We start from the raw sequence: 27375 nt of genomic DNA, 5'->3' as shown, positions 1-27375 counted from the left end.
AGTGATACATTTTGGCATGAAGAGCGAGGAGATGTGATACAAACTGAATGGTATAATTCTAAAGGGGGTGCGTCAACAGAGAGACCTGGGGGTAAATGTGCACAAACCGTTGAAGGTGGCAGGGCAGGTTGAGAAAGCAGTTAAAAAAGCATACTGGATCCTGGGCTTCATAAATGGAGGCATAGAGTACAAACGCAAGGAAGTTATGAACCTTTATAAAACACTGGTTCAGCCTCAACTGGAGTATTGTGTCCAATTCTGGCCACCGCACTTTAGGAAGGATGTGAAGGCCTTGGAGAGGGTGCAGAAAAGATTTACAAGAATGGTTCCAGGGATGAGGGACTTCAGTTATGTGGATAGACTGGAGAGGCTGGGGTTGTTCTCCTTAGAGCAGAGAAGGTTGAGAGGAGATTTGATGGAGATGTTCAAAATCATGATTGGTCCAGACATAGTAGATAGAGAGAAACTGTTCCCATTCGTGGAAGGGTCGAGAACCAGAGGACACAGATTTAAGGTGAATGGCAGAAGAACCAAAGGCGACATGAGAAAAAACTTTTTTACGCAGCGAGTGGCTATGATCGGGAATGCACTACCTGAAAGGGTGGTGGAGGCAGATTCAATCGTGGCTTTCAAAAGGGAATTGGATAAGTATCTGAAGGAATAAAAATTGCAGGGCTACGGGGAAAGGGCAGGTGAGTGGAACTAGCTGAAGTGCTCTTGCAGAGAGCTGGCGTGGGCTCGACGGGCTGAATGGCCTCCTGTGCTGTAACCGTTCTATGATATGATTATATGATTCAATGGTGCATATATGTATTTGATGACCTTTTAACAGTAAAGTTCTGTCTTGTACCTCATTATCGAGGTTTTGATTGTACGCAGCTGTGACAGTCTTTTTACAAGGTGTGAGGCCATTGCACTTGGATCTATTATTTAACTTAACATATGTCCATTCATCTTGGAATGTGAGTTTTAATTTGCACTGGTAGTGGCAAGGTGGTGCAAGCAGAAAATACAGTTTTAAATTGTGTAGCCCTGATCTAAAATCCCCTTTTAAATCCTATCATCCACACTTCCTTCCCCATGACACCTAGAATTTTTTGGCGTGAGGGCGGGGGAAGGGAAGGGAAGCCAAGTCACTACCCCTCCCCACATTCGGCCTCCTGCCAAATCCACCATGATGTGTCTGTGCAGATATTTGCAGGCTGCTTTATCTTCCTCTCCCTGTCAAGATGTTGGTATGGGTGTGGAGAGCTGAAGAAAGAAAATATTACTAAAAGTGCATGGGTATTTACATATAACTTTGGATTTCAAACCTAGTTAATTAGAATATGACACCATTTATGGGAAGCTACTGTATTCCTGGCCAAACTATCAATGTATACTCAATTATGGGTCTTTCAGATTTATGAAATTCTTGTATATACTGCATTAGTAATAGTGCCTCATCACATCTTTCGGGCGTCCAAAACATTTCACATACAATGAATAACTTTGAGGTAGAGTCACTGTTGCTATATATGTGAAAGTGGCATATATTTTGCGCACACAAGATCCTGCAAAGCACAGTGAGATGAATGGCGAAGTTCATCTGTTTTTGGTGGTATTGGTCAGGGGAGGAATATGGCTAAAGTCACCAGGTAAACCACATGGCCCATCAGTATGTAACTAGCTTGTCTTTGCTGGTCACCATTTGAGCTAAGTCAGCCTATAGTGGTGTTGATATGCACCTATCAATAATTGAATGGGCAGTCATGTGAACACCTGTCTTAACCAAATATTAGTATCTTGATGTGATTCACTTAGATTATAAAGAAAAGAGAGACTTGCATTTATTTAGCGCCTTTCATGACTTCGGAACGTCCCAAAGTGCTTTACAGCCAATGAAGTACTTTGAAGTGTTGTATTGTCGGAAATGCGGCAGCAGTGCTTGGTAAGATCACGATGGCCTTGTTCAACTCCTTGCCTGAAAGGAGGTGGCAGGCTTATTTAGTGGCAAATAGGAGATTAAATACAAAGATTGTTAACTCCCCATCAACATAATTGTATAGATGATGATTTTCATACAACTGCATACTCATCCTGTATTATGACTAAATTGGATTTTTGATATACACCTGGAATTTAACTCGTATGGCCTGGCAAGGTAGTCTCGTATGTACGTTTTGTGTTCACTGTGTAGTTTGTATTGTGTATTTAATCATTTTGTGATGGAGTAGAATGCTTGGCAATTTATTTCCTTAAAATCTGAGGTCTGTATTTTACCAACACAATCTTCAAGTAAATTTTGGCTTTAATTTAGGGTGGTGTATTTATAAATGCTTGAATTGCCTGAATTGAGGTAGAAATATACATCAATAAATACAGTTTACAAGAAAGGCATCTTGCAAACAAGCAGTTATGCAATTATTCCAATTTTAGAAAAAGTAGTCAACGTGGTATGTTTTAGCCTTTTAATGAAAGGTTAAAAAAATGAACACAGCATCTATAGTGTCTGAGCAAATTTGCTTTCCATGACACACCTAGAAAAGGATGTATAAAACTTTACAAATATTTAAACTGCTAGAGATTATGTTTGAATAATATTTAATTTTTTATTTCTAAAGAAAAGTGTTTGTGAAGTTGACTTTGTTAGAAAGGAGGAAGTGGGCAGTCTGCACATTTTGTGGTGTCCTGGGTAACTCTTTCCAGTCTGATAATCTGTAATTTGAGTTTATTTGATGGTTAAAATTGCCAGAAAGTTTTGATAGTTTTAACATAGAAACTTGGATAGAAAGAACTTGCATTTATAAAGCACCTTGGGCTTGATTTTAATTCCCGAGGCGGGTTGCGTGGTGGGCGGGTTCCGGAGCCGCTTATGACTGGATCAGCTGCTGATGTCCGATTTTGATTCAATGAGCTTGTTGATGTCAATGAGGCGCGCTGGCCAGTCCAATGAGTGCAATTGGGTCGGCTGGCCGCCTCTGATGATGTCATCATAGCTGCTGCTTCTGAAGCCGCCATTCAGCCGAAGCCTTGCTCTTGTGGATTCCTGGACTCATTGAAATTGATTTTGATGCTATGACTTCTTCTAGAGGCAAGGCAGCTCCTCGATTTAATGATGACTCCCTCCATGTTCTTGTGGATGCTGTCAGAGGGCGCAGGGAGATTCTCTTTCCTCCTGATAGCCGGAGGAAGCCTCCTCAGCAGACCAAGGCAGCCTGGCTGCGCATTGCTGAGAAGGTTAGTGCAAGGTCCATATTTGCACACTTATGGATCCAGTGCCGAAAAAGGTTTAATGATCTTGTGCGAACATCAACAGAAAGTACCCCATCATACTTGCCTTCAATCTGCTTCCCTTCTCTTCTCATCACCAGCACTCTGCGTTGTAAGCCTGCTCCTCCACATCCCACCTTAACCTTACTTCCCTTGCACCCTTACCTATCCATCTCTATCTCTGCACTGAATCACTTCAGCATCCTGTCTATTCACCCTTTAGACTTGCTCTCACTGTTATGCAGTGACAACAACTAACAACGCACAGGGAGCTAGCTTCCTCTTGGCACCTTATCCCATCTTTGTCTCCCTCAAAGCTTCTGTGGTAGGGATTATTGACCCTCACTCCATCACTGTGGCTGAAACACCGCTTGTGTCCCTCCTTGCAGGAAAAGATAGCCCACAATAAGAGTGAGGGAGCAATGACTGGAGGAGGAACACCTACCCTAGCAACATTGACCAGTGCTGAGGAGGCTGCTAACGCAATTGTTGCCAGTGGCGAGGACCTGGAAGTGGGCGATGCAGAGACCGGCACACTAGAGGAATCTGGTGACATAATAAAGTTTCATCCCGCTCAGAAAGCAATGGCATATGATGTTCATAGAGAATCGCGTTGTATCATTTGCTCAAAAGGATGTGTCGGCTACATCAGTATCAGATGTCTAAATCATGCTTTTACTCTCCCACAGGACCATCGAGCGCTCCCCTCCCCACGATCCAGGGCGAAGAGTCGGACAACTCCTCAGAGGAACCTGAAGTCTCTGAGGGAGCAGCGTCACCAGGACTCCGTGCACCCAGCACCAGCGCAGCAACACATCTAGGTGGTGTCCTCGCGAGTTAGAGTAGTGTTGCCATCTGGTCTATCACAGTGCACAAGTGAGCATCAGCAGATGGTGGAGACAGCGACAGCAGCGGAGAGTCCTCGGCGGAGGTCACAGGACTTTCCTAGCTCTGCTGAGCTGCATGCAGACGCTGTGCCTGTGGGGCCATCCAGAAAAAGAGCATCTCGGGAAATACAGGAACAAGTGCAGGTGTCTCTGGAAGGGTTTGCCTCCAGGGTTAGTGCGAGTGTGGAGGGAATGGAGGAGTCCATCTGTAACATCAGCACTGCCGTAGTGGAGACAATGGCACATGAACGCACCACCATGGATAGGATGGCAACCTCTGTGGAAAGGCTGGCTGCCTCAGTGGAAAGGATGGCTACAGCCATGGCGGAAATAAGTCGTCAGAGTCAGGAAAACATGGTGACTGTTCAAAATAGAATGTCATCTCTGGAGGAGCGATGGGCAGCTATTGAGCAGAGAGACCAGCGCTTCATGGACGTCCTTGTGATGAGGACTGCCAGTGCAGATACGGGTCCTCATGGTCCCCCCCTGAAGTGCAGCAAGATGCTCTCCAGCCACTTGCTAGCACTGAGGTGCAGCTGACCCATGAGAGGGATGTTGTTGGCAGGACAGAAGGAAATGTAGGCTCCTCTCAAAGCGCTCACACGATCATGCCACTGCGGAGTCCTCGGTCAGAGACCCACTTTGCGGAGACAACTGAGATGGCTGTTGCAGCCCCTGCACAGCCGCAGGAAGAGGAGACTGTTGAAGAGCCCTCCCAGGCTCCTAAACCCAGAGGACACCCGCCAAAGGCGTCTAAGCAGGCGCAGCATTCTAGTCAGCAAGGTGCCTCTACATCTGCTGAAGCCACCGGGGAAGCACCACGTAGAAGCATGCGTAAGAGAAAGATTAAGCACCTATAGTCACAAGGGGAATCACTTGGGTGATTTATCTTTTTTTTCCTGACTGTTGCTGGTTTATTATTCTTTCGTGATGTGTAAAAGAAAAATGATGTCAAACAGTTGATTGTGTGGCCTATGCGTTCTGGGAAATGGCAAAAGCGCATTGAGGGCTCAGCGACTTGCTTTTGCAATGCTGATGGTAAAAGTGATAGTAAATAACAGGGTATAGCAGAGATGAAGTATGATGTTGGACAAGTGTCACCTGCAATTACAGAGCCATATGGTAGCCACCCACCTATGGTTGAAGAGTAAGCTTATGCTAATATGGCATGGCAGTGTGCATACCTTGCTTGACAGGCAGCAGTGAACTGGAGGGATGCTGTATTGGTCACAACAGGGCATGCAAGGCGCCCCTTGTCCTCCTTCTCCTCTTCCCAGGAAGATCTGCGCTGAGCCACGCAGCTGCTACTCCTCCGAGTATGAGGACCAGGATGACCAGGGCATAAATGCTTCCCATCCCCTTGCTAGAGATTTCATTTGAGGCAACAAGCTTGCAAGCGCACAGTCGAAGTGACTTGAAATTATTCCATTCATGTCACACTGCTGATGGGTGTCAGCTTGAACAGTCACAAGGTCAGTAGATGTGCAAAATCTTATCCCATACCTACAACGGCAAAGTTGTTGCAGTTGAATGTCAGCCATGTTTCAGGGGCGCTTTTAAAGTGCTCCACCAATGCATACAAACCATGTCTTCCAGCAACTCGTCTCCTTGAACCTGGCCTGTTTCTGACAAGTTGGGAAACAGGAGCCAGAAGCCCGAAAATGGGAAACCACTATGAAAATAGGATTAGCAAGGCAGTACACAGGCTGTTAACTGCCTTAACTACCTGTCCCACCGGTTCCGGTCAGGTCAGTTTGGGAGCGGCTGAACAGACACGAAAATCGGATGGAGGCGGGTTGGGTGTCCAAAGCCATTTTTTCCGATTTTCGCTACTGACCCGCCTCCTAAGGGCTATTAAAATCGAGCCCCTTATGTCTTCAGGACATCCCAAAGTGCTTCACAACCAATGAATTATCAAGTGCAGTCAGTTGTTATGTAGGTAATTTTTACTATAAACAACATACAAGATAAATAACAAGTTATGTTATCTCTGTAATCTCCTACAACTCTCTGATATATCTGCCCTCCTTCAATTCTGGCCTCTTGAGCATCCCCGATTTTAATTGCTCCACCGTTGGTGGCCATGCCTTTAGCTGCTAAAGCCCTAAGCTCTGAAATTCCCTCCCTAAACTTCTCTGCCACTCTACCTCTCTTTCCTCCTTTAAAGTGCTCCTTAAAATCTACCTCTTTGACTAAGCTTTTGGTCATCTATCCTAATACCTCCTTATGTGGCTCGGTGTCAAAGCCCTATATAAACACAAGTTGTTAATCTATTAGTTATATTGGACGGGAAAGGAATATTGGCTAGGAATAACTCCCCGTTGCTCTTCAACTTGTGGCATGGGATTTAATGGGGCAATTGACATTTTTAAGAGTGAAATTGATAGATTTCTGTTAGGCAAGGTTATCAAGGGATATGGAGTAGAGGTACATATCAGCTGAGATCTAATTGAACGGCAGAACAGATTTGATGGGCTGAATGGCCTACTGGCATTAAAAATAAAAGGGATTGAAAATTGTTAAGTAAAATGGTGGAAAGGACAGGAAAGAGGCACAGAAAAACTGCTTCCTCATTAGTGCTAGAAAGATGTCACCATCTAAACGATGCTCATATGTTGAAAAACATTCAAGTTGCTAATTTTACATACAAACACCAAATGGAACCCTGATTACTTTTCGTGGATTAATACTGGCCCGGACTTTGCAGCTGTAATGACGGCGAAACTGTCCGTGTTTGCCGTCATTACTCTGTGAAACTGGCAGCAACTTCTGGTGTCGGCATGTGCGCAGTAAATCGCAAAATCCAGAAGTTGCTGTCAGCGATTACCTGCTTCTCCACAGGGTTTGCTGTTGAAGTCCTCGCAGATGGAAATCATACAAATCACTTGAATTGATGTGAACTTCAACTTTTTATGCTGTAATCTCACTGTTTTTAAAAAATAAAAAAAAACCCTGTAAGTTAAGCCTTGTTGAATGAGGTGTAACTGGGTTTTTAAAGGCATACTAAATCATAATTACTGCTGAACAACCTCTCTGGCCCTGAAAAACTAATTTTATATTTGTGGAATGTCAAATTTCTCCCATTATGATACAAATTCCCATAGATTTTTAAAATAATAAAAAAAATTAAGTTTGCTTCTGATATTTCAGCTTCTGCCTTAATCCCATGTGTATGTCCCAATCTTTATTTCACTCTCTGTAAAATGACTAAAAGGTGAAGGTTAATCAGTGCTTTTTACATCCTGGTTTGCTGTTTGAGAATTCTGCAATGTGATTGGCTGCTTAGCCTGCTTCATGACATCACTGTTGCTGGACGCCGGAGGTCCCCTATTCACGGTGCCAGAATGAAATTAACGTCGAGAAAGGTGAAACCCACGCCACACAGATCATTAGATCCTTGTAGCTAGCTTTCTTCAAGGTCAGTGCCGAGCGGCATCACTTTGTCACTGACCATAAAATATGGGCCGTTATGTTCATGGTAGTAATATAGCTGTGGAATACTGCAGTAGCATTCTGACTGCCATTCTAGAAATGTAATTTACTCTGTGACTTAGTAATTAATAACAGAAATGACATTGCCGGCCTTTTCTTGACGTTTAGTCTTTTCATTTGTTAAATTCATTTTTATTATTTTCCACTGAACTCATCAAAGTATAGAGGAGCCCCATGTGTTTGTTTTATGGCCCTTCAGCAGCTTATCAAATGTTTCCATTTTCCTTTCTACAGGCATCTGTTCATGACTGATATAATTAGGATATAAGGGCAACACTCCCAGCAGGGAACTGTGCTGAGCATGGTAGGAGAATCATCGCTATATTGCTGTAGCCTTATTTCTGACCCATGCTCCCTTCAAGCACGTCTTCCCAACTGGGAGCATCCAAATTATGGAATTAATCAAATATATCCGATCAGTTCTTTTTATTAAGTAAATCTGTCTAGGAAGAAGCAACATGTTGTGTCTAGCAGATGTATTCCAAACACTGATTTATTTTAATGGCCCTTTTCATTAAACTGTAAAATTCTGCAGCTGTAATAGTTCTTTTTGTTAGCATATACATAAAAGCATTTAAATAAAGCACTGTCTTCTGCCACAGCACATCTATTCTGCGGTGGATTAAGTACATTGTATGCTTAAGTTAAAAATGAAAGTGTTTTTGAACCACATTGTATGTTAGCAGCTTTGTATAAAGGTGAGGGTTGGGACAAATGCCAGAAGGATATTTTCCCCCTTATTCAAGAGTTTGAATGTCATGTCATGTCATGACTTTTTTTTCCAGCACATTCAAAATCCTCTACTGCCAACTTCATTGTTATCATAGATATCACTATCCAAGATGCCATGACAGGGATATACATGTTTGATCATAAATAATGTATTGTTCCATTGAAATATTTCCATCCACCTTGCAACCATGTGATCTTCTCCAGTACAGAACACTTGATGGTCTTCTTTTCAACTTTCACCTCTTTTTCTCTGTCAACGCACTCCAGCTGCTGCTAAGCACAACGAACATTTTCTTCAAACTCACCATTTGCTTGAGTCTTTCAGTAGATAAAAAACAGTTCAATGCATAAGTGTGGAAGTGCATGTCTCTGCATTTTTCTTTTAATTAATTTACTTCCTTTATTTCATTTTTGCTGTTTGGGTTCAGGATCTGCTCTAATGTAATATCTTCAAAGCATTTCCTTTTACTAATTTTAACATTTCCTTTTATTTTAACATCGGGGGGGGAAATTCGGTTGGTTTGCGCCTCCCGTTAGCGCCTTAAGAGGGCGCTAATGTGGCGCAAAGCAACTCGCGCCCGTGTGCGGTGATGTTTGCGCCGCTTGTGAAATTGACTAGACTTTTGCAGCGGCGCTAAACACTACAGCCACGATCTCCTGCGCCCGCAGATCATGACGTCAGTTGAGCGTGCAACGCCCCGGTAGCGCTCCGGACCAGATATTGAATGGCGCCCCCTGTCTTACCGCCTGCCGCTAGCAACGACCGGTTGAGGGGAGCGTTTTGCAGTCAGGAAGTGACTGGGGGAGCGCTATTTAAAGGCGACCGCTTCCTGCCCTTTTTTGTCGGTGAAATTTTTTCACCACGCATTCTGAGTGAGAGAGAGACTGCAGGAGATATTCAAAGCTGTGTTGAGGCGTTTTGGGTACGGAGCAGCACTTTGCAGGTTCTTTTTTATTTGATCTTCCTTGCATTGATTTAGAAGAGACTGGGGGCTGCACGCTGAGCTCTTTCCTGGGCCTCTCCATTGTTCTTTCCAGCAGATTTGATGTACAGGTCTCTCCAGGCCTAGATTCAAGGCTGCAATGAGCAGGGTGTGGATGGAGAGCAAGATCGACCCAATCCCCTTTAAGAATTGGCCGGCACCTGTGTGTCTGTGTTCCATCGCTGACTGACATCACATGAGCTTTGCCAGCGCTCGAGTTAGCGCCTCGCTCCTCGGCCTTTGCGCCTTAAGACAGGTGTGCAGTGCCTGATTTAGTGTTCCAATCCCCTCCGGGGCGATAAAAGCCATGTTTGCAATCGGAGGCGATAATTAGCGCCAGGCGCTAAACTTTGCGCCCGGCCGATAATCGCGCCCCAAACGGGGTGATACTGAATTTCTCCCCCCTGGGGTTCAAAGTTGCTTATTAGACTACTGGTTCATTACAGCAAACACCATGAGTGATTGTTGTTTATATTGTATCTTCAAATGTTTCATAGCTTCTTGCAGTATCTGATCTGATTCATAATCCCAATGGAGGCTCATTGAAAATGATTGACCTGTTGGAAAATGTTCTTGAAAGACACAATTGTCTTCCTTGATTTACCACACTTTATCAAGACCTTTTGAGTGCAGCTTACATTCAAGACACAAGTGCCAGAAAGAGAACCGAGCAGGGATTGTAGCTAGTCCTCTGTACGCATGGATTGAGTCAGTCTGCACTGGCTCAGCAGGTTGGGATGATGATGATAATGATGCAGGTTCCCATCAGGATAGACTGGAGTAAAGTATTGTTTGCTCTTTCGTGGGGAGGAAAATAACTTTTTTATTGGTTGAGACCTCCACTAAAGGAGCTTTGGCGGGCACTGTAAGAAAGGAAATGTCACCTGACTCACTTCCTGAATCAACCTTGACCTTGTCTAGTTACTTTACAAGTCACAGACTCCAATCTAAGCTAGTTTTCTCCATTTCTTCCTGTCATGCATGTAACAGTTGTGACTGACACCCATGCTGATTTAGATTCCCCGCTTAAGGGAAAGCTATTGGACAGTGAATTCTTTCATTTGCTCTATTTCCTCGTGAATGATTCTTAAGAGACAATAAACCTGGTATAATGTACTAGCTAAAAGACAGGATCTTTTGATACAAAAATAAGGGCTATATAGGATATGTTTTCGGAGCCACCATTTATGAGAGGAGTGATGCAGTTTCGTTCCTCGTGTAATGGATTGGCATCCAGAAAAGCTTTCACATTGAAAACAAAATATTAAAGGGAAGCAATGTGTTTCTTGTTGCCAGAATAATTTTTTCAATCCTTTTAGCAATTAGTGTCCCAGCCATTCTTTACTGGCAATCTTTTATTTCCAGGTTCACAACTTGAGGTTTCACATGACAACCATTGCAGCTTGACGTTCTTATCTCAGTGTGAGAATACCACTGGTTTTCAAGTTTGTGAGAACCACACAGTTGCACCTTTCATTCATCCCATTATAACTCTTTAAGAACTTGAAGCTTGATCTCTACATGATTTTGTCTGGCCAATCTGAGCACATGCTGGGTGTGCGCTTAATTTCCTGAATTTGAAAATGATCACACTTGTGTTTAACCAAGTTTCTAAGCTTTGTCTGCGACCATATGCTTTCTCTTGAGTGAAACAATAATTTTGTTTGATATTTTAAAAGCCTCAACTTCCTTTTTATAGAGGTGTAATTGTCTATTTAATTTGGTAATGAAACTTTAAACTATTACATATGATACAACTGCAACTCTTTTAGTTATATGTACAAACATAAATGTAGAGAATTGACAAGGAGTGTAAACACCGGCATGGACCTGTTGGGCTGAATGGCCTGTTTCTAACTCTATCTCATAGTTAGACTATCTACAAGTCAGTTAAATGGAATAATCTTCTTAGTTTCTCAAAGCATTTCTGTCTGGATTTGAGACCTCAGGATGACTAGTGCTATGTCAATTCTGGCTTTCCTTATTACAGGAAACTTTGTTATATCCGGCACCGACAGGACCGAGCTGTTGACGATCTATCAAAACTGCCAGACATACAAAGTTAATGTTGAAGCATATGGAGGTTTTCATCTCCGTATCTGACAACAAACACTGTTGCTTAGCAACAGCTTGTAAACAGTCGGCCCATACCTTGGAAGCGTCTCTGTAGCTTAGCAACAGCTTCAGAGAGACTTTCCAGAGCCCGACTGCTGAAAACAAAGCCACGAGAAGAAAAAAAACCTAACAAAACGGCTCCTGATTTCTGCCGGTAGATCGAGGTTTCCGGACATACAACCTCCGGATAAACCAAAGTTTCCTGTATACTACTTTGGTGTAATTCATTTGTATGTGGAGGTTGAATGAATGAGAGTGTGTGCTGGATTATCTAGAATCAGAATTGTGGGCTTTATTTCTTGAAGGTACTGCAACCTTCACATACACCGCTTCCTACCTTCCAGCTTAAATGCAGTAGCGGATTGCACATCGCTATAATACATTGGATAATCCATCTATTAGGGAATTCAGGAGAAACTTCTTTATCCAGTGAGTGGTTAGAATGTGAAACTCGATACCACAGGGAGTAGTTGAGGCGAATAGCATAGATGCATTCAAGGCGAAGCTAGATAAGAGGGAGAAAGGAATAGAAGGATATGTTGATGGGGTTAGATGACGAGCGGTGGAGCATAAACACCAGCATGGACCTGTTGGGCCAAATAGCCTGTTTCTGTGCTGTAAAAACTTTGTAATCATATTTACTGAGGCAACATATGTCAGTGATGCAAGTAAAAATATTACACACTTTACTGTAACTGAAAGATACAGGCCCCTCTGCTATATTTAGACTATTGATTCATTACTTCTGAAAATGCTTAAGATGCATGTAATAGTTCATCTATCTACAAAACATTTTATTCTCAGTTATGTATATTGTATACAAAGTACATTTATTGGCTCTGTAATCCACAAAGGGTTTGCAGTATTTGCTCAACAACTTTTTGTTGTGTGTATTCTTCCATCATCAAAATTTTTCTTTATTATTTTCGTGTTTGACTTCTTCCCCTTCTGATGGTAGGTTTGTAGTTGTTACTGAATAGTCTTGGTGCAACACTCTGCTGGCGAGTATTTTTCCCACTCTTGAATATTTTATGGTTTTGGACCTTGAATGTAATTTGCCGTAGTCTAGATCTGGCTAACTGACTCTGAACTCAGCATCAAAATGCCTCACAAATTTCTGGCCCCAGTACAAACTGTGTCTCTGAATAACTGCAAAAAATACTGTACCTCCTTAACCAAAACAACCTCATTTGTTTCATGCCTTAAATTGTCCAAGATGTTTTTTCCACCAGTTTATAATTGTAGCTTTAGGGTGTCAGCTAGTGGCTCAGTTGATAGCACACTCGCCTCAGAGTCAGAAGGTTGTGGGTTCAAGTCCCACTCCAGAGACTTGAGCACAAAATCCTAGACTGAATCTCTAGTGCAGTACTGAGGGAGTGCTGCACTGTCGGAGGTGCCGTCTTTCAGATGTGACAATAAACCGAGACCCCGTCTGCTCTCTCAGGTGGACGTAAAAATCCCATGGCACTATTTCGAAGAAGAGCAGGGGAGTTGTCCATGGTGTCCTGGCCAATAAACATAACAAAAACAGATTATCTGGTCATTATCACATTGCTGTTTGTGGGAGCTTGCTGTGTGCAAATTGGCTGCCGTGTTTCCTACATTATAACAGTGACTACACTTCAAAAAGTACTTAGAATCATAGAATCGTTACAACACAGTTCAGCCCACCGAGCCCGTGCCGGTTCTCTGCAAGAGCACTTCAGCTAGTCCCACTCCCCCTGCCCTTTCCCTGTAGCCCTGCAATTTTTTCTCCTTCCAGTACTTATCCAATTCCCTTTTGAAAGCCACGATTGAATCTACCTCCACCAGCTTTTCAGGCAGTGCGTTCCAGATCATAACCACTCGCTGTATAAAAAAGTTTTTTCTCATGTCGCCTTTGGACCTTCTGCCAATCACCTTAAATCTGTGTCCTCTGGTTCTTGACCCTTCCGCCAATGGGAACAGTTTCTCTCTATCTACTCTGCCTAGACAACTCCTGATTTTGAACACCTCTATCAAATCTCCTCTCAATCTTTTCTGCTCTAAGGAGAACAACCCCAGCCTCTCCAATCTATCAACATAACTGAAGTCCCTCATCCCTGGAACCATTCTTGTAAATCTTTTCTGCACCCTTTCAAAAGCCTTCACATCCTTTCTAAAGTGTGGTGCCCAGAATTGGACACAATACTCCAGTTCATCATAACTTACTTGCTTTTGTACTCTATGCCTCTATTTATAAAGCCCAGGATCCCATATGCTTTTTTAACCGCTTTCTTAACCTGCCCTGCCAACTTTGATGATTTGTGCAGATATACGCCCAGGTGTCTCTGTTCCTGCACCCCCTTTAGAATTGTACCCTTTAGTTTATATTGCCTCTCCTTCCTACCAAAATAGATCACTTTGCACTTTTCTGCGTTAACCTTCATCTGCCACGTGTCCACCCATTCCACCAGCCTTTCTTTGTCCTCTTGAAGTCTATCCCTACTCTCCTCACTGTTCACAATACTTCCAAGTTTTGTGTCATCTGCAAATTTTGAAATTGTACCTGGTACACCCACATCCAAGTCATTACTATATATCAAGAAAAGCAGTGGTCCAAGAACCGACCCCTGGGGAACACCACTGTGTACCTTCCTCCACTCCAAAAAAACAACCGTTCACCACTACTCTCTCTTTCCTGTCACTTAGCCAGTTTCATATCCATGCTGCCACTGTCCCTTTTATTCCATGGGTTTCAACTTTGCTGGCAAGCCTATTATGTGACACTTTATCAAACTCCTTTTGGAAGTCCATGTATACCACATCAACCGCATTGCCCTCATCAACCCTCTCTGTTACCTCACCAGAAAGTTCAATCAGATTAGTTAAACACGATTTGCCTTTAATAAATCCTTGCTGGCTCCCCTTAATTAATCCACACTGGTCCAGTTGACTGTTTGTTTATTTTGTCCCGGATTATTGTTTCTAAAAGCTTCTCCACCTCCGAGGTTAAGCTGACTGGTCTGTAGTCGCTGGGTTTATCCTTGCACCCTTTTTTGAACAAGGGTGTAACATTTACAATTCTTTAGTCCTCTGGCACCACCCCTGTATCCAAGGAGGATTGGAAGATTATGGCCAGTACCTCTAATTTCCACCTTTACTTCCCTCCGCATCCCATCCGGTCCTGTTGACTTATCTACTTTAAGTACAGCCAGCCTTTCTAGCATCTCATCTTTATCAATTTTTATCCCACCCAATATCTCAACTACCTCCTCTATCACCATGACTTTATTGGCTGTAAAATGCTTTGGGACGTCTTGTGGTCGTGAAAGCCGCTGTGTAAATGCAAGTCTTTTTTTCCCTACTTGCCTATATGTAAGATTAAGCACAGCAAACTTAGCGGACAGTGATTCTTTGAGGTGCAAGTGTGAAGGACACTTTCCCTGTGTGATTCGCAGCTGACATGAACTTTCCTAAGGATTAAAGATGTACACTAAGCACAAACCTTTTAAATATATAGATGGAAAATTCAACTGTTTTAAAACAAAATGTGGTCTTCACTTCACTAGTTCGAATAGATTGCTAGCAATGAATGCCATTACTTAATGAGGATTTTTTAACATTTCCACGCTCTACCGTAAAAATATATTTTAAGATTTGAAATGGGGTAATCTTTCTCGGGCTGAAATGTAGTCAGCCATGCACACACTAGTGTGACAAAACTGACATTCTTCACTCATCAGAGTGCTCTAAAATATTGGCCTATCTTGATCTTTTGGTGCTGCATTTAACATTTGCCTTAGAGCTTCGTCATTGAGTTCAAGTCCCAGCAGCAGCCAACACTGCAAGGCACTTATTATAAATAGCATCTCTTCCGAGCCTATATGCTTGGTGGGATGCCAGAAAACTGACACTTCACTCCATCATGCACTGATCTCTCATTTACCTGCTAAGCGATCTACAGAGCATCATGTTCACCTCGATGCTGTGGGCGAACCGGTGGCATTTGAACCTGCTCTGAAGGTGAAGCACTATTGAATGTGGTAATGTAATATACCATCATTTAAATCCAGGGAGAATGTTTTCTATTCACAAATAATTTGTGACTGTCTCGCAGAATGTGCAGATGTCTCGATCTCATTATGGATTTAATATGTACAATGTGATTGCTGTGCAATAGAGGTTTTAATGCTGAAACATACAGGTAGCAAATATTGGTAGTTTGTATTGGTTTAAGGTTCATTACTGTTGTGCTATCTTCTGTTTACAGTGGTATAGTCTGTACCATTAGTACAAACGTGGTGTAATAAAAGCATTTTAATGCTATTTTTTAAGTCTTTCACTCTCCAATTTCCATTTATGATTAATTTAACCCTTCAGTATTGTATTATAGCTACACAATGGTAAAATACTTAGGACTGGCACAAACATGCATCTTAAAATGATCCACAAGCACTAAAATAGAATCCTAGCATTATACAGCACAGAAGGAGGCCATTCGGCCCATCATGCCTGTGCCAGCTCTTTGAAGGAGCTGCCCAATTACCCCCTGCTCTTTCCCCATAGCCCAGCAAATTTTTCCAAGTATTTATCCAATTCCCTTTTTGAAAGTTGTTATTGAATCTGCTTCCACCACCCTTTCAGGCAGTGTATTCCGGATCATAACAACTTGCTGTGTAAAATATTATTCTCCTCACTGTTTACTACATTTCTGAGGCCTCCTGTTCTCAAAGTTCTGGGATTCGTATTGCCACTGACTCCAGCCAAACCACATGGCAGCCTCTGGTACCTCATTCTAGGTATTGAGGGGAGGGATGGCAGAGGCATCAATTCTGCCCTCATCCAATGATATGCACTTTGAAGATTCAATGGATTTGGTCTCCTTACCTAAGGCAGGATATACTTGCCTTAGAAGGGAGTACAATGAAGGTCCACCAGACTGATTCCTGGGATGAGAGGATTGTCCTAATGAGAGATTGAGTAGACTAGGCCTATATTCCCCAGAGTTTAGAAGAATGAGAGGTGATCTCAGTGAAACATACAAAATTCTTACAGGGGCTTGACAGGGTAGATGCTGGGAGGATGTTTCCCTGGCTGGGGAGTCTAGAACTAGGGATCACAGTCTCAGAATAAGGGGTCGGCCAAAGAGCGGGGAGGGGGCGGTGGCGGTGGCGGTATCGGGGTCAGGCCTTAGGCCGAGGGAGGAAGTCTGGCCCTGTCTCGTATTTGTACTGCGGCAGGGGGTCGGTCTGGGGCATCAGGTTCACCGGAGTGGGAGGTGGGGGAGGAGAGAGTAGGCCTCCTCCAATTATGAGAAAGTCGCAGTAAAAAGTGAGCAAGAAAGGCTGGGGCCTAGTGATCAATACTGCCCCCCCCGCCCCGAGGCGGTCCCTGGCTGATTCTGACAAAGCACTAAAATAGCAAACCTATTTTTACACTGGAGCTATTTTATTACTATATATATGTATGTAGAATCAAGCCCTTTAGTTGCTTGCACGTCCCTGTGTAAGCTTTAGACATGTTGGCTACTTCTGAATGATTTTCAGAATCTTCTATTCTGTGTGGAATTTTTACCACCATTTCCAGTTGAAATGGAAGTCTTACAAATTACTTAAATAACTTCAAAATTAAGAATGTACTTTATGATGTATACTGTTAGACAGATGCTGAAATATTTGAGAGTTTGAAACAACTAGCCCTTTTCTCATACAAAGCTGATGAAGAATGTTCTTAATGTGGACGATTGCCAAGGTATGTCCTATCTGCACACAACAGGACAGTTATAACCCAGCAAATTATCACTCTATCAGCCTCTTCCCAATCATTAGCTCAATTAATGATTTTAAATCTGAGATTGATGGACTTTTTTTCTAGCCAAGGTTATTAAGCGAAATGGAGCCAAGATGGGTAAATTCAGTTAGAATATGGATCAGCCATTTTCTCACTGAATGACAGAACAGCTTGAGGCGCCGAATGGCCTACTCCCTTGTGTTCCTATTATGTTTTTTTGACTGGGAGGAGAATATTGAACAGGTATTCCATGAATGTGCAGCAAGTGGGTTTTTAATTCAATCGGAATTCTATACTTGATATACCTGAATCTATGTATAGTTAGGTCATTAGACTTCGCTAGCCTAAAACATATCAAATGACAACATATTTTCTTACTGGCTTTTTTCCAAGGAGTCAGATCTTTATTTTTTTTTTTTGCTTGACATGAGTTTAAGCTAGGCCAAGTAATAGATCTGTGGCTTACTGGAGAGCTTTCTTTTCTCCTCTGTCATTATCGTAGATGCAGTAGAATGAACTCTTAAAGGATTTTTGTACAAACTCAATCGGCTGTTCTGTTTTATGAAAGAAGTCTGCCTTAATGTAAAAACAGAAAATGCTGGTAATACTGTACATAGAATACAGGGTCTATACCTAACCTGTCATTTCTATTAGATGTTGATGGAGCTGTTGTTCATGTCCAACATTGATTTCAAATTCCCAACATTTTAAGTTTAAAAGAAAAATTATTTGGGCTGCCTTGATGTATTCTTTTAAAGTCCAGCTCCTTTTGGTATCAGTAATTGGATTACAGCATCCTATATTGTGATTTATTAATAGCGTAGAGAATCTAATAACATGGATATCGATGACACTTTATTTTAGCTAAAAGTTGGTTTGCTACTAGTCATAGAAGCATAGTATGATACAGCACAGAAGGAGGCAATTTAGCCTATCATGCCTGTGCTGGCTCATTGAAAGAGCTATCCAATTAGTCCCACTCCCCTGCACTTTCCCCATAGCCTTGCAAATATTTCCCCTTTTAAGTGTTTATACAATTTCCTTTTGAAAGTTATTATTGAATCTGCTTCCATCACCCTTTCAGGCAGTGCATTCCACATCTTCATAACTCGCTGCATAAAAAACATTCTCCTCGTGTGACTTCTGTTTTTTTGCCAATTGCCTTATATCTGTATCCTCTGGTTACTGACCTTTCTGTCACTGGAAATAATATCTCCTTATTTACTCTAATATCTCCTTCTTTACTCTATATAAAAAAAAATACTTCATGATTTTGAACACTTCTATTAAATCTCCCCTTAACCTTCTCTGCTCTAAGAAGAACAATTCCAGCTTCTCCAGTCTCTCCATATAACTGAAGTCCCTCATCCCTGGCACCATTCTAGTAAATCTTCTTTGCACCCTCTCTAAGGCCTTGACGTCCTTCCTAAAGTGTGGTGCCCAGAATTGGACACAATACTCCAGCTGGGGCCATACCAGTGATTTATAAAGGTTTAGCATAACTTCCTTGCTTTTGTACTCTCTGCCTCGGTTTATAAAGCCAGAGTCCCGTATGTTTTTTTAATCTTCATTCTCAACTTGTCCAGCCACCTTCAAAGATTTGTGCGCGTAAATCCCCAGGTCTCTCTGTTCCTGCACCCCCTTTAGAATTGTATCATTTAGTTTATATTGCCTCTCCTCATTCTTCCTACCTAAGTACCGCACTTCACACTTCTCTGCATTAAATTGCATCTACCATGTGTCTGCTAATTTCACCAGTCTGTCTATGTCCTCCTGAAGTCTGTTACTATCCTCCTCACTGTTTACTACATTTCCGACTATCGTGTCATCTGCAAACTTTGAAATTATGCCCTGTATACCCAAGTCCAGGTCATTAATATAGGCAGTGTCAACACGGTTTTATGAAAGGGAGATCATGTTTGACAAACGTGTTCGAGATTTTTGAGAGTGTAACTAGCAGTGTGGATAAGGGATGAACCAGTGGATGTAATATACTTGGATTTTCAGAAGGCATTCGATAAGGTGCCACACAAAAGATTGTTGCACAAGATTAGGGCTCATGGGTGTGGGGGTAATATATTAATTGGGAATAAATGGGTCATTTTTCAGGATGGCAGGGTGTAACTAGTGGAATGCCACAAGGATCAGTGCTTGGGCCTCAGCTATTTACAATTGATACTGATGATTTAGATGAGACTGAGTGTAATATATCCAAGTTTGCTGACGATACAACGCTAGGTGGGAAAGTAAGCTGTGAGGAGGCCACAAAGTGTCAGCAAAGGGATATAGACAGGTCAACTGATTAGGTAAGAAGGTGGCAAATGGAGTATAATGTGGGGAAGTGTGAAACTATCTACTTTGGTTGGAAGAATGGAAAAGCAGAATATTTTTTAAAGCGGAGAGACTAGTAAATATTGGTCTTCAGAGGGAGTTGGGTGTCCTTGTATATGAATCATAGAAAGTTAACATGCAGGAACAGCAAGCAATTAAGAAGGCAAATGGTATGTTAACCTTTATTGCAAGAGGGTTGGAGTAGAACAGTAAGGAAGTATAAGAGTAAGGAATTCTTGCTGCAATAATGTAGGGCTTTGGTTGAGACCACACCAGAGTCTAGAACTAGGGGCCATAGCCTTAGGATAAGGGGTTGGCCATTTAAGACTGAGATGTGGAGAAATTTCTCAAAGGGATGTGAATCTTTGGAATTCAGAGGACTATAGCTGCTCAGTCGTTTTGAGTATATTCAAGACTGAGCTAGATTTTTGGGCACGAAGGGAGTCGAGGGATATGGGGATCGGGTGGGATAGTGGAGTTGATGTAGAACTTCAGCCATGATCATCTTGAATGGCGGAGCAGGCTTGAGTGGCCATATGGCCTACTCCTCCTAGCTCTTATGTTTGAAAATAGCAGTGGTCCTAATACTGACCCCTGGGGGAAACCACTGTCCCTCCAGTCTGGAAAAACAACTGTTCACTGCTTTCTGTCTCTTAACCAGTTTTGTATCCACACACTCTCTGCCATTTTAATTCCATGGGCTTCAAGTTTACTAACCAATCTATTATGTGGTACTTATCAAATGCCTTTTGAAAGTCCATGTGCACGACATCAACCCTCTTCGTTCCTTACTAATGCAATAGTAATTTAGTTTTAATTTGAGGTTATGGAAACTAGACCAGACTCTTGATAGAAATTTCAGGGCAGGTATGAAATAATTATACTTCCTTTTTCTGTTTCTATTAAAATCAAACTTCCATACTTTTAAAACTTAGGTACGAAGTACTGATAATTTCAGCATCTACTCAACAGAATGTATATATTTCACAATAGGCATTTCATCATTTGAACAGTTATTTGCTATCATTGCATATACGCAATGGAGTACTTGCATGTATATTTTTAGATGACTGTTAAAAAGCATTAACGTGTTCAGATTCTTACTAGTACAGTTTTTTCTTCCCTTATTTATTTTGTATCACTAACAATTTACCTTTTATTTGGAAGCAGTGGCAGTTGTTATGGTCCAGTGTATTCTTAAGCCATTGCAGTATAGAAGATTGACATCGAGTGCACAGTTCTAGCTTTGCCATAATCAAGTAGAAGGGTATTGGGTTGATTTTACTGAGGGATGCTACTCCTTTGGTAAAATGCCAGCCTGCAGTGCCCACACAATTTAGTATGTGGATTTTACTGTCCAATGTTTTAATAAACTTCCCCCCCCCCCCCCCCCCCACACGATTCATTCAGAAAAAGATTTGGTTTTCTGTGTGGTCTAAGTGGATAAAGGCGCATTGCCTATTGTCACTCTAAGCTGCATAGACTAAAGGGAAGAATATGCACAGCTCTGTATATGCGAGCAGGGGTCTGAGATAGAGTTTCAACATTGTAGATCCTATTATACACATCATTTGTGAACCTAGCAAGGCGCCACACCAGCAGCGTAGCATCACAATTTCTACCATCAAACGGTGTGTGCTGAGTTAGCTGATCTCAGCCAGTGCAGGAGTTGGGGTACCACAATTGATGTCCATGTCTCTTGGGCAGTGAGAAGAAAAATCAGCTGGGTTCCAACTCCTCATTACTTTCTTGTAATTGTTGCTGGAAATTGCATGTGTGGGGAAAGTATATGAAGACCGAATTGGATTTGGCTGTGATGCCTTCTGTGTTCAAAAAGCCTACTGAAGTAGAGTTTTGATTTGCACCAAAGAATGGTCACTAGAATGAGGGATCAAAAATGTGTTGAAGCTTGGGAAGCGATACCCCAGTGAGAGTCTGTGGCTAGAAATTCATCTTTGGCGCTAGTTCAAAACAGGCGGTATTGCATTGGCCGCCTGCTAGACGCCCAGCCCGATACTCCATTCCATTGACTTCAGTGAAGCTGAATATCAAGCCGGGGCATATAACAGGCGGCCAAAGCGATACAGCCTGTTTTGAACTACCTCCAAGTCCCAAGGCAAATTCTAACCCCTGCATTTTGAGCAGAAGACTGGAGGGAAAGAAATTATGCATAATACCTAGTGTTCTGCCCTCGCAACGCGATTCTATGCAGAGCTAGACAGATAGCGAACAACTCGATATCTTCCAATAAAATCACAAGGCTTGACTTTTCTTGTAACGCTTTACTGAACGATTCTAATTGTAAACCTGAAATACAACACAGAAATGGAAGCACACATTAGTATACAGGCGCATAACTGATATGTATACACAGATTTAGGTACGCCTGAGCAACACAGTACATTTAGTAAACTGGGAGGCATTCTCTTTAAATTAGCCCTGTACATAGTGTATGAAAATACAGCTACTAGTTAATCAGCTAGGCAGAGAAAAGTTACAACTAAACATTTTCTACAACATACAGTGCACATTAATCATCCATAGCATTCTAAAATACTTACAGACAAACAATTTCCAAGACTCAAGCATGGGGACAATACAACTGCCCAGAGCCTGCGCTGCTGTAGGAGCACCGTGGTGTAGGTCTGTGTCCCAGCGAGGGCTCCACGAGGACTACGTAGCAGTCCTGTGGGGAGCGTGATGACCTCATCACGCTCGGTAGCGTTGTCCGCGCTTGGGGCGTCACGTGATGCGCGTGGTCGCGTTTCTGGCCGTGGAGGCCGAAGTCGGGAGCGGGAGCTGGAGGCCAGGCTGAGCCGATGCTTGCCGCGGGAGCGGAAGATCGCGTCGCTCCCGGCGGCTGGTAGATGCGGCCAAAGACGCTAGGCCGGGCTGTGCCGGCAGCCTTTCTGGAAGGCCGAGTCGGGCCGGCAGCCGCCTCACGCACGTCACGTCGTACGTGCCGTGACGTCAGCACGCTACGTTGTACGTGACGTGACGTCAGCACGCTAAGGCGCGTCTTAAAGGGGCAATGGCCCTAAAAGGTAAGTTAAAGGGGCAACGGCCCCAACAGGTAGGTTATACATATATAAGTAAGTTAAATACATACAGTGAGGTTAAGTTAGAGGGAGAGGCAGCACACTCCCCGCTTGGTACAATTCCATTGTACCACTACAGATACAAAATAAACCTGAAGAAAACGTCCTTTGGCTGCAACATACTCAGAGTTCGTTCTCTAGGTTACTTCAGAAAGGAGGATCTCTGAGACTGGCCTCAGAAACACTTTGATAGGCCCCTCCTTGACAATCTTCACCTCCACCTTGCGGACCCTCTTGTCCCTGGTCGGCAGAGTTTTGACAACCAGGCCCACTGGCCATTCATTTCTGCGTGCTTGGCTATCTTTCAGCAAGACAACGTCTCTCACTTTGACGTTTGGCTTGTCTTCCGTCCATTTCCTACGGCTCTGTAGGGTGGACAAATACTCTCCTCTTTGCTTGGGGAATGTCTGTCCCTCTTCAAGACATTTGAATTCCTCCTTGAAGACATCATGCTGGACAGAGCGAATGATCACACCTTTGGCTTGTGATGGCTCACTTGTGCTGGATACTTCTTTAGAACATTTCCATCCTTTGCGTTCTATGTTGTCCGAATTCCCCTTGAAGGATGCTGCTACATGAATGAGTCGGGCTGTGGTTCGGCAGAGTGTTCTCCAGCTTGAGAATCGCTCGAAGCTTTGTGAGCCCAACTGAGATTCTGAGGCTTTGGTGACCAGGGTCGTAACTTCAGGCCGAATCTCGGTATCAGCTTCAGGCTCCACAAGGGTGAAGGGATTGGACTCAGGAGTCTCCTCTGTGTTGACATTAGACAGGAAAGAGGGGCCCGAGAACCAACTGCTTTGCTGTAGGTGTGCTGCTGGTATAGACCTGGTAGCATGGTCTGCAGGGTTCAGGTCCGTGGGGACATAGCACCACTGGTCAGGGTGAGTGGATCGTCTGATACGAGTCACCCAGTTGGAAACATACACGTAAAACCTTCTTGTGGAGTTGTGGATGTAACCAAGTACAATCTTGCTGTCCGTGAAGAACTTGACGGCGCCCACATCGATGTCAATCTTGTCTCTGATCAACTGTAGGTTCCATTTTGCTTCTTTTTCAGGGAGGAGTGGAGCATCCCACTCACTCTGATCCGATGAGAGTTCCCGTACAAATGCTTTTCCTTGCATTGCTATGGGAGCTACGAACCCCAAAGGGTCGTACAAACTGTTGACTGTGGACAGGATGTCTCTCCGTGTGAATGGCCTTTCTTCACGGGACACCAGGAATGTGACGCTGTCTGTTTCCAGGTTCCAGGAGAGCCCCAGGCTCCGTTGAAGGGGGGGAGGATCCACTCCAAGGTGCAAATCCTTCAGATCCTTGGCACGGTCCTCTGCAGGGAAGGCTTCCATCACCTGTCCACTGTTCGATGCTACCTTGTGTAGTCTCAGGTTGGGCTCTTTCCATGACCAACAACTTTCAGGACGGCCATCTAACTCCAGAAGGCCCGAACTCAACAACTCTCGGCGGATAAGACACCCAGCGAGGTCCTGTGTACCCTGTGGCTCGGGTGAGGACTGCTTGGCTGGATTGGCCGAGTGCTGTGGAGGTCTCTGTAGGTAAGTCTTGCTTGTTTCTTCTCCTTTAAGCTCAGTGTCTCCAAAAACAGGCTGTTTGCTACTGTGTTGAGTAGCTGGTTCTGCGTTGAGATAGTTGGATGTTTCCTTGGAGAACAATTTGGAGTGTTGTTGGACACACTCACTTGTACGTTGCACTGGACTGAGGGGCTGTCCCAGAACATATGTTTCCTGGCTGGGCTCCCCGCCTTCGTTCTCCTCACCTTCTTCATAAGCTGCGGCTTTAGCTTTAGCGGCAGCGGCAGCTCTCTGGCTTTGGAGAATGTGGAGACTGGCAGCGAGGTCAGCTCTCTGCTTCATAACCCTAGCTTCTTTTTCAGCAAGGGCCAATTGAGCCTGGGCAGCTTTTGCCTTGGCACGTGCTTTGGCGGCTGCAGAAGCTGTCGATGACGACGGTCTGCTGGACTGCCGAGATGATCTAGTGGATACTTTAGAGGACTGTGCTGTCTGCTTCATCACACTAGCGTCGAGGTCAGCTCTCTGCTTCATCACACTAGCGTCGAGGTCGGCTCTCTGCTTCATAAGGTCAGCTTTCTGCTTCATCATACTAGCTTCGAGGTCGGCTCTCTGCTTCATAAGGTCAGCTTCTTTTTCAGCGAAGGACAATTGAGCCTGGGCAGCTTTTGCCTTGGCACGTGCTTTGGCGGCTGCAGAAGCTGTCGATGACGACGGTCTGCTGGACCGCCGAGATGACCTAGGGGATACTTTAGAGGGCTGTGACTTGGCATCGTTTGCTAGGAGAGGCTCATGCTTCTCGCTTGACTGGTCGACGTCCTCTAGGGTATATTGTTTTCCTGAGCGTAGACTCATGGTAGCTGAGTGGTATCTTCCTGCGCTTGAGCCCGCTGTGCTGTTGTCTTTTTACTGTTCTGCCCTCGCAACGCGATTCTATGCAGAGCTAGACAGATAGCGAACAACTCGATATCTTCCAATAAAATCACAAGGCTTGACTTTTCTTGTAACGCTTTACTGAACGATTCTAATTGTAAACCTGAAATACAACACAGAAATGGAAGCACACATTAGTATACAGGCGCATAACTGATATGTATACACAGATTTAGGTACGCCTGAGCAACACAGTACATTTAGTAAACTGGGAGGCATTCTCTTTAAATTAGCCCTGTACATAGTGTATGAAAATACAGCTACTAGTTAATCAGCTAGGCAGAGAAAAGTTACAACTAAACATTTTCTACAACATACAGTGCACATTAATCATCCATAGCATTCTAAAATACTTACAGACAAACAATTTCCAAGACTCAAGCATGGGGACAATACAACTGCCCAGAGCCTGCGCTGCTGTAGGAGCACCGTGGTGTAGGTCTGTGTCCCAGCGAGGGCTCCACGAGGACTACGTAGCAGTCCTGTGGGGAGCGTGATGACCTCATCACGCTCGGTAGCGTTGTCCGCGCTTGGGGCGTCACGTGATGCGCGTGGTCGCGTTTCTGGCCGTGGAGGCCGAAGTCGGGAGCGGGAGCTGGAGGCCAGGCTGAGCCGATGCTTGCCGCGGGAGCGGAAGATCGCGTCGCTCCCGGCGGCTGGTAGATGCGGCCAAAGACGCTAGGCCGGGCTGTGCCGGCAGCCTTTCTGGAAGGCCGAGTCGGGCCGGCAGCCGCCTCACGCACGTCACGTCGTACGTGCCGTGACGTCAGCACGCTACGTTGTACGTGACGTGACGTCAGCACGCTAAGGCGCGTCTTAAAGGGGCAATGGCCCTAAAAGGTAAGTTAAAGGGGCAACGGCCCCAACAGGTAGGTTATACATATATAAGTAAGTTAAATACATACAGTGAGGTTAAGTTAGAGGGAGAGGCAGCACACCTAGTGCAATTTGGCGTTTTGGACAGCAATCCCTATTTACCAGATCCATGAGTCTTTGAGTATTGCTTTGTCATTCTTCTCATTAATGATGTAACTGCTAAACGTAGCCTTATATGAAATTCTATTTGACTGCAGGCTCCCAAGTGTTACAAGCATTGTTCTTGGTGTATGATACTTGCTTTTTGATGAGCAGAAATGTATATTTGTATTGGGGAATCTGTCAATGTTAATCTGTTATGTACTTTGTGTGGGACCTCCTTGATTTTTCTCCTTTTTTGGCAATACTTGTTTTTAACAGGAATAACCAGATTTGACCTACTTGGAGACTTTGGAAGGTTCAACTGGCTTGGCAATTTTTACATTGTACTCTCATACAATCTGTTATTTGCTGTGGTAACAACTCTGTGCCTGATCAGAAAATTTACATCTGCTGTTAGAGAAGAACTGCTTAAAGCTTTAGGTAAGGACCAATATCTGTTGACTCTCCTAGATCCAATAATAAAATTAAGAAGGTCAAAATCTTTACTTTTCTGTACTACTAATATTTAAACACTTTTGTGTGTTTTACATTAAAAGAAATTGATCCACCTAACCTTTAGGCTGTTGGTCTCGGATTCGGTGGGGTGGGGGGTAACAAGGTCATTATGACTACCTAGTACTAAGGTTGATCACAAAGGATTTCTGCTCCCTGAGTGGCTCATGTTAATGTTGGAAGAGAGCAGGGAGTAGCACCTACTTTCTCAAAACATTTAATAAAAGAAGTTGAAAAGTAAGCTGGAGTTCTGTGGGCACATTTAAAATGTGGCTTTGTACTAGGGTGGAGTTGTACTCCACTAGCCACAGAACTGACACTGTTGCAGGGGTTTTTGCACCTCCTGGCTTTAGTCAGATACTGGTCTGATTCCTGAGTTAGACTGACACTTTTGTGGACCCAAAACTGCTTTCCATCAACTCAAAACTCAAATTATAATATCTTACATTTATAGATGTTCCTTAAAATATTTTATTCTGCTGTAACAAAGAAATATATTTTCATCGGAGTGATTACAAAGTTTGATTGAGGAGTTCGGATGCTCTTGTGGCTACTTATTTCCTACATACCTCCTGGGCACAATGAGCATTGTGATTTTGATTGTGATAAATTTTGAAATTAAAAAAATTGCCAATTTATTTAATTCTGGTTCTGAACTGCTGCTACAGTTCTAAAGGGTTTGTTTACATAAGGATGTAAAATTGCTTTTATTAAGCAAGGATACATGTCAAATGACTATTTCTGCACATCCACATAGGAATTGCCTACCCTGTGCTACCTGTACTGTCTCCAAACGTAATCATTG

The 27375-nt window shown here is 43.4% G+C and overlaps 1 protein-coding gene across 4 annotated transcripts in view; it reads left to right on the top strand.

Annotated features, from left to right (window-relative positions):
• The window catches only part of lmbr1 (limb development membrane protein 1), a 261948-nt gene that overhangs the window by 181340 nt on the left and 53233 nt on the right, over window positions 1-27375 (top strand). For 3 of the 4 annotated variants that reach the window (XM_085987538.1, XM_085987539.1, XM_085987541.1), the window contains one exon: window positions 26337-26498. The exons of the other annotated variant lie outside the window; for it this stretch is intronic. In XM_085987538.1, coding sequence (XP_085843664.1) covers window positions 26337-26498 — 162 coding nt within the window. The remainder of the gene's footprint in view (window positions 1-26336; window positions 26499-27375) is intronic. 4 annotated transcript variants of the gene reach the window in all.

Source organism: Somniosus microcephalus, chromosome 5 (assembly GCF_052327205.1).
Source record: "Somniosus microcephalus isolate GS21.2 chromosome 5, FLI_Smic_1.0, whole genome shotgun sequence".
Taxonomy (NCBI): Eukaryota; Metazoa; Chordata; class Chondrichthyes; order Squaliformes; family Somniosidae; genus Somniosus; species Somniosus microcephalus.
Note: the sequence above shows the minus strand (reverse complement) of the source record. Positions and strands in the feature narration are given on the sequence as shown.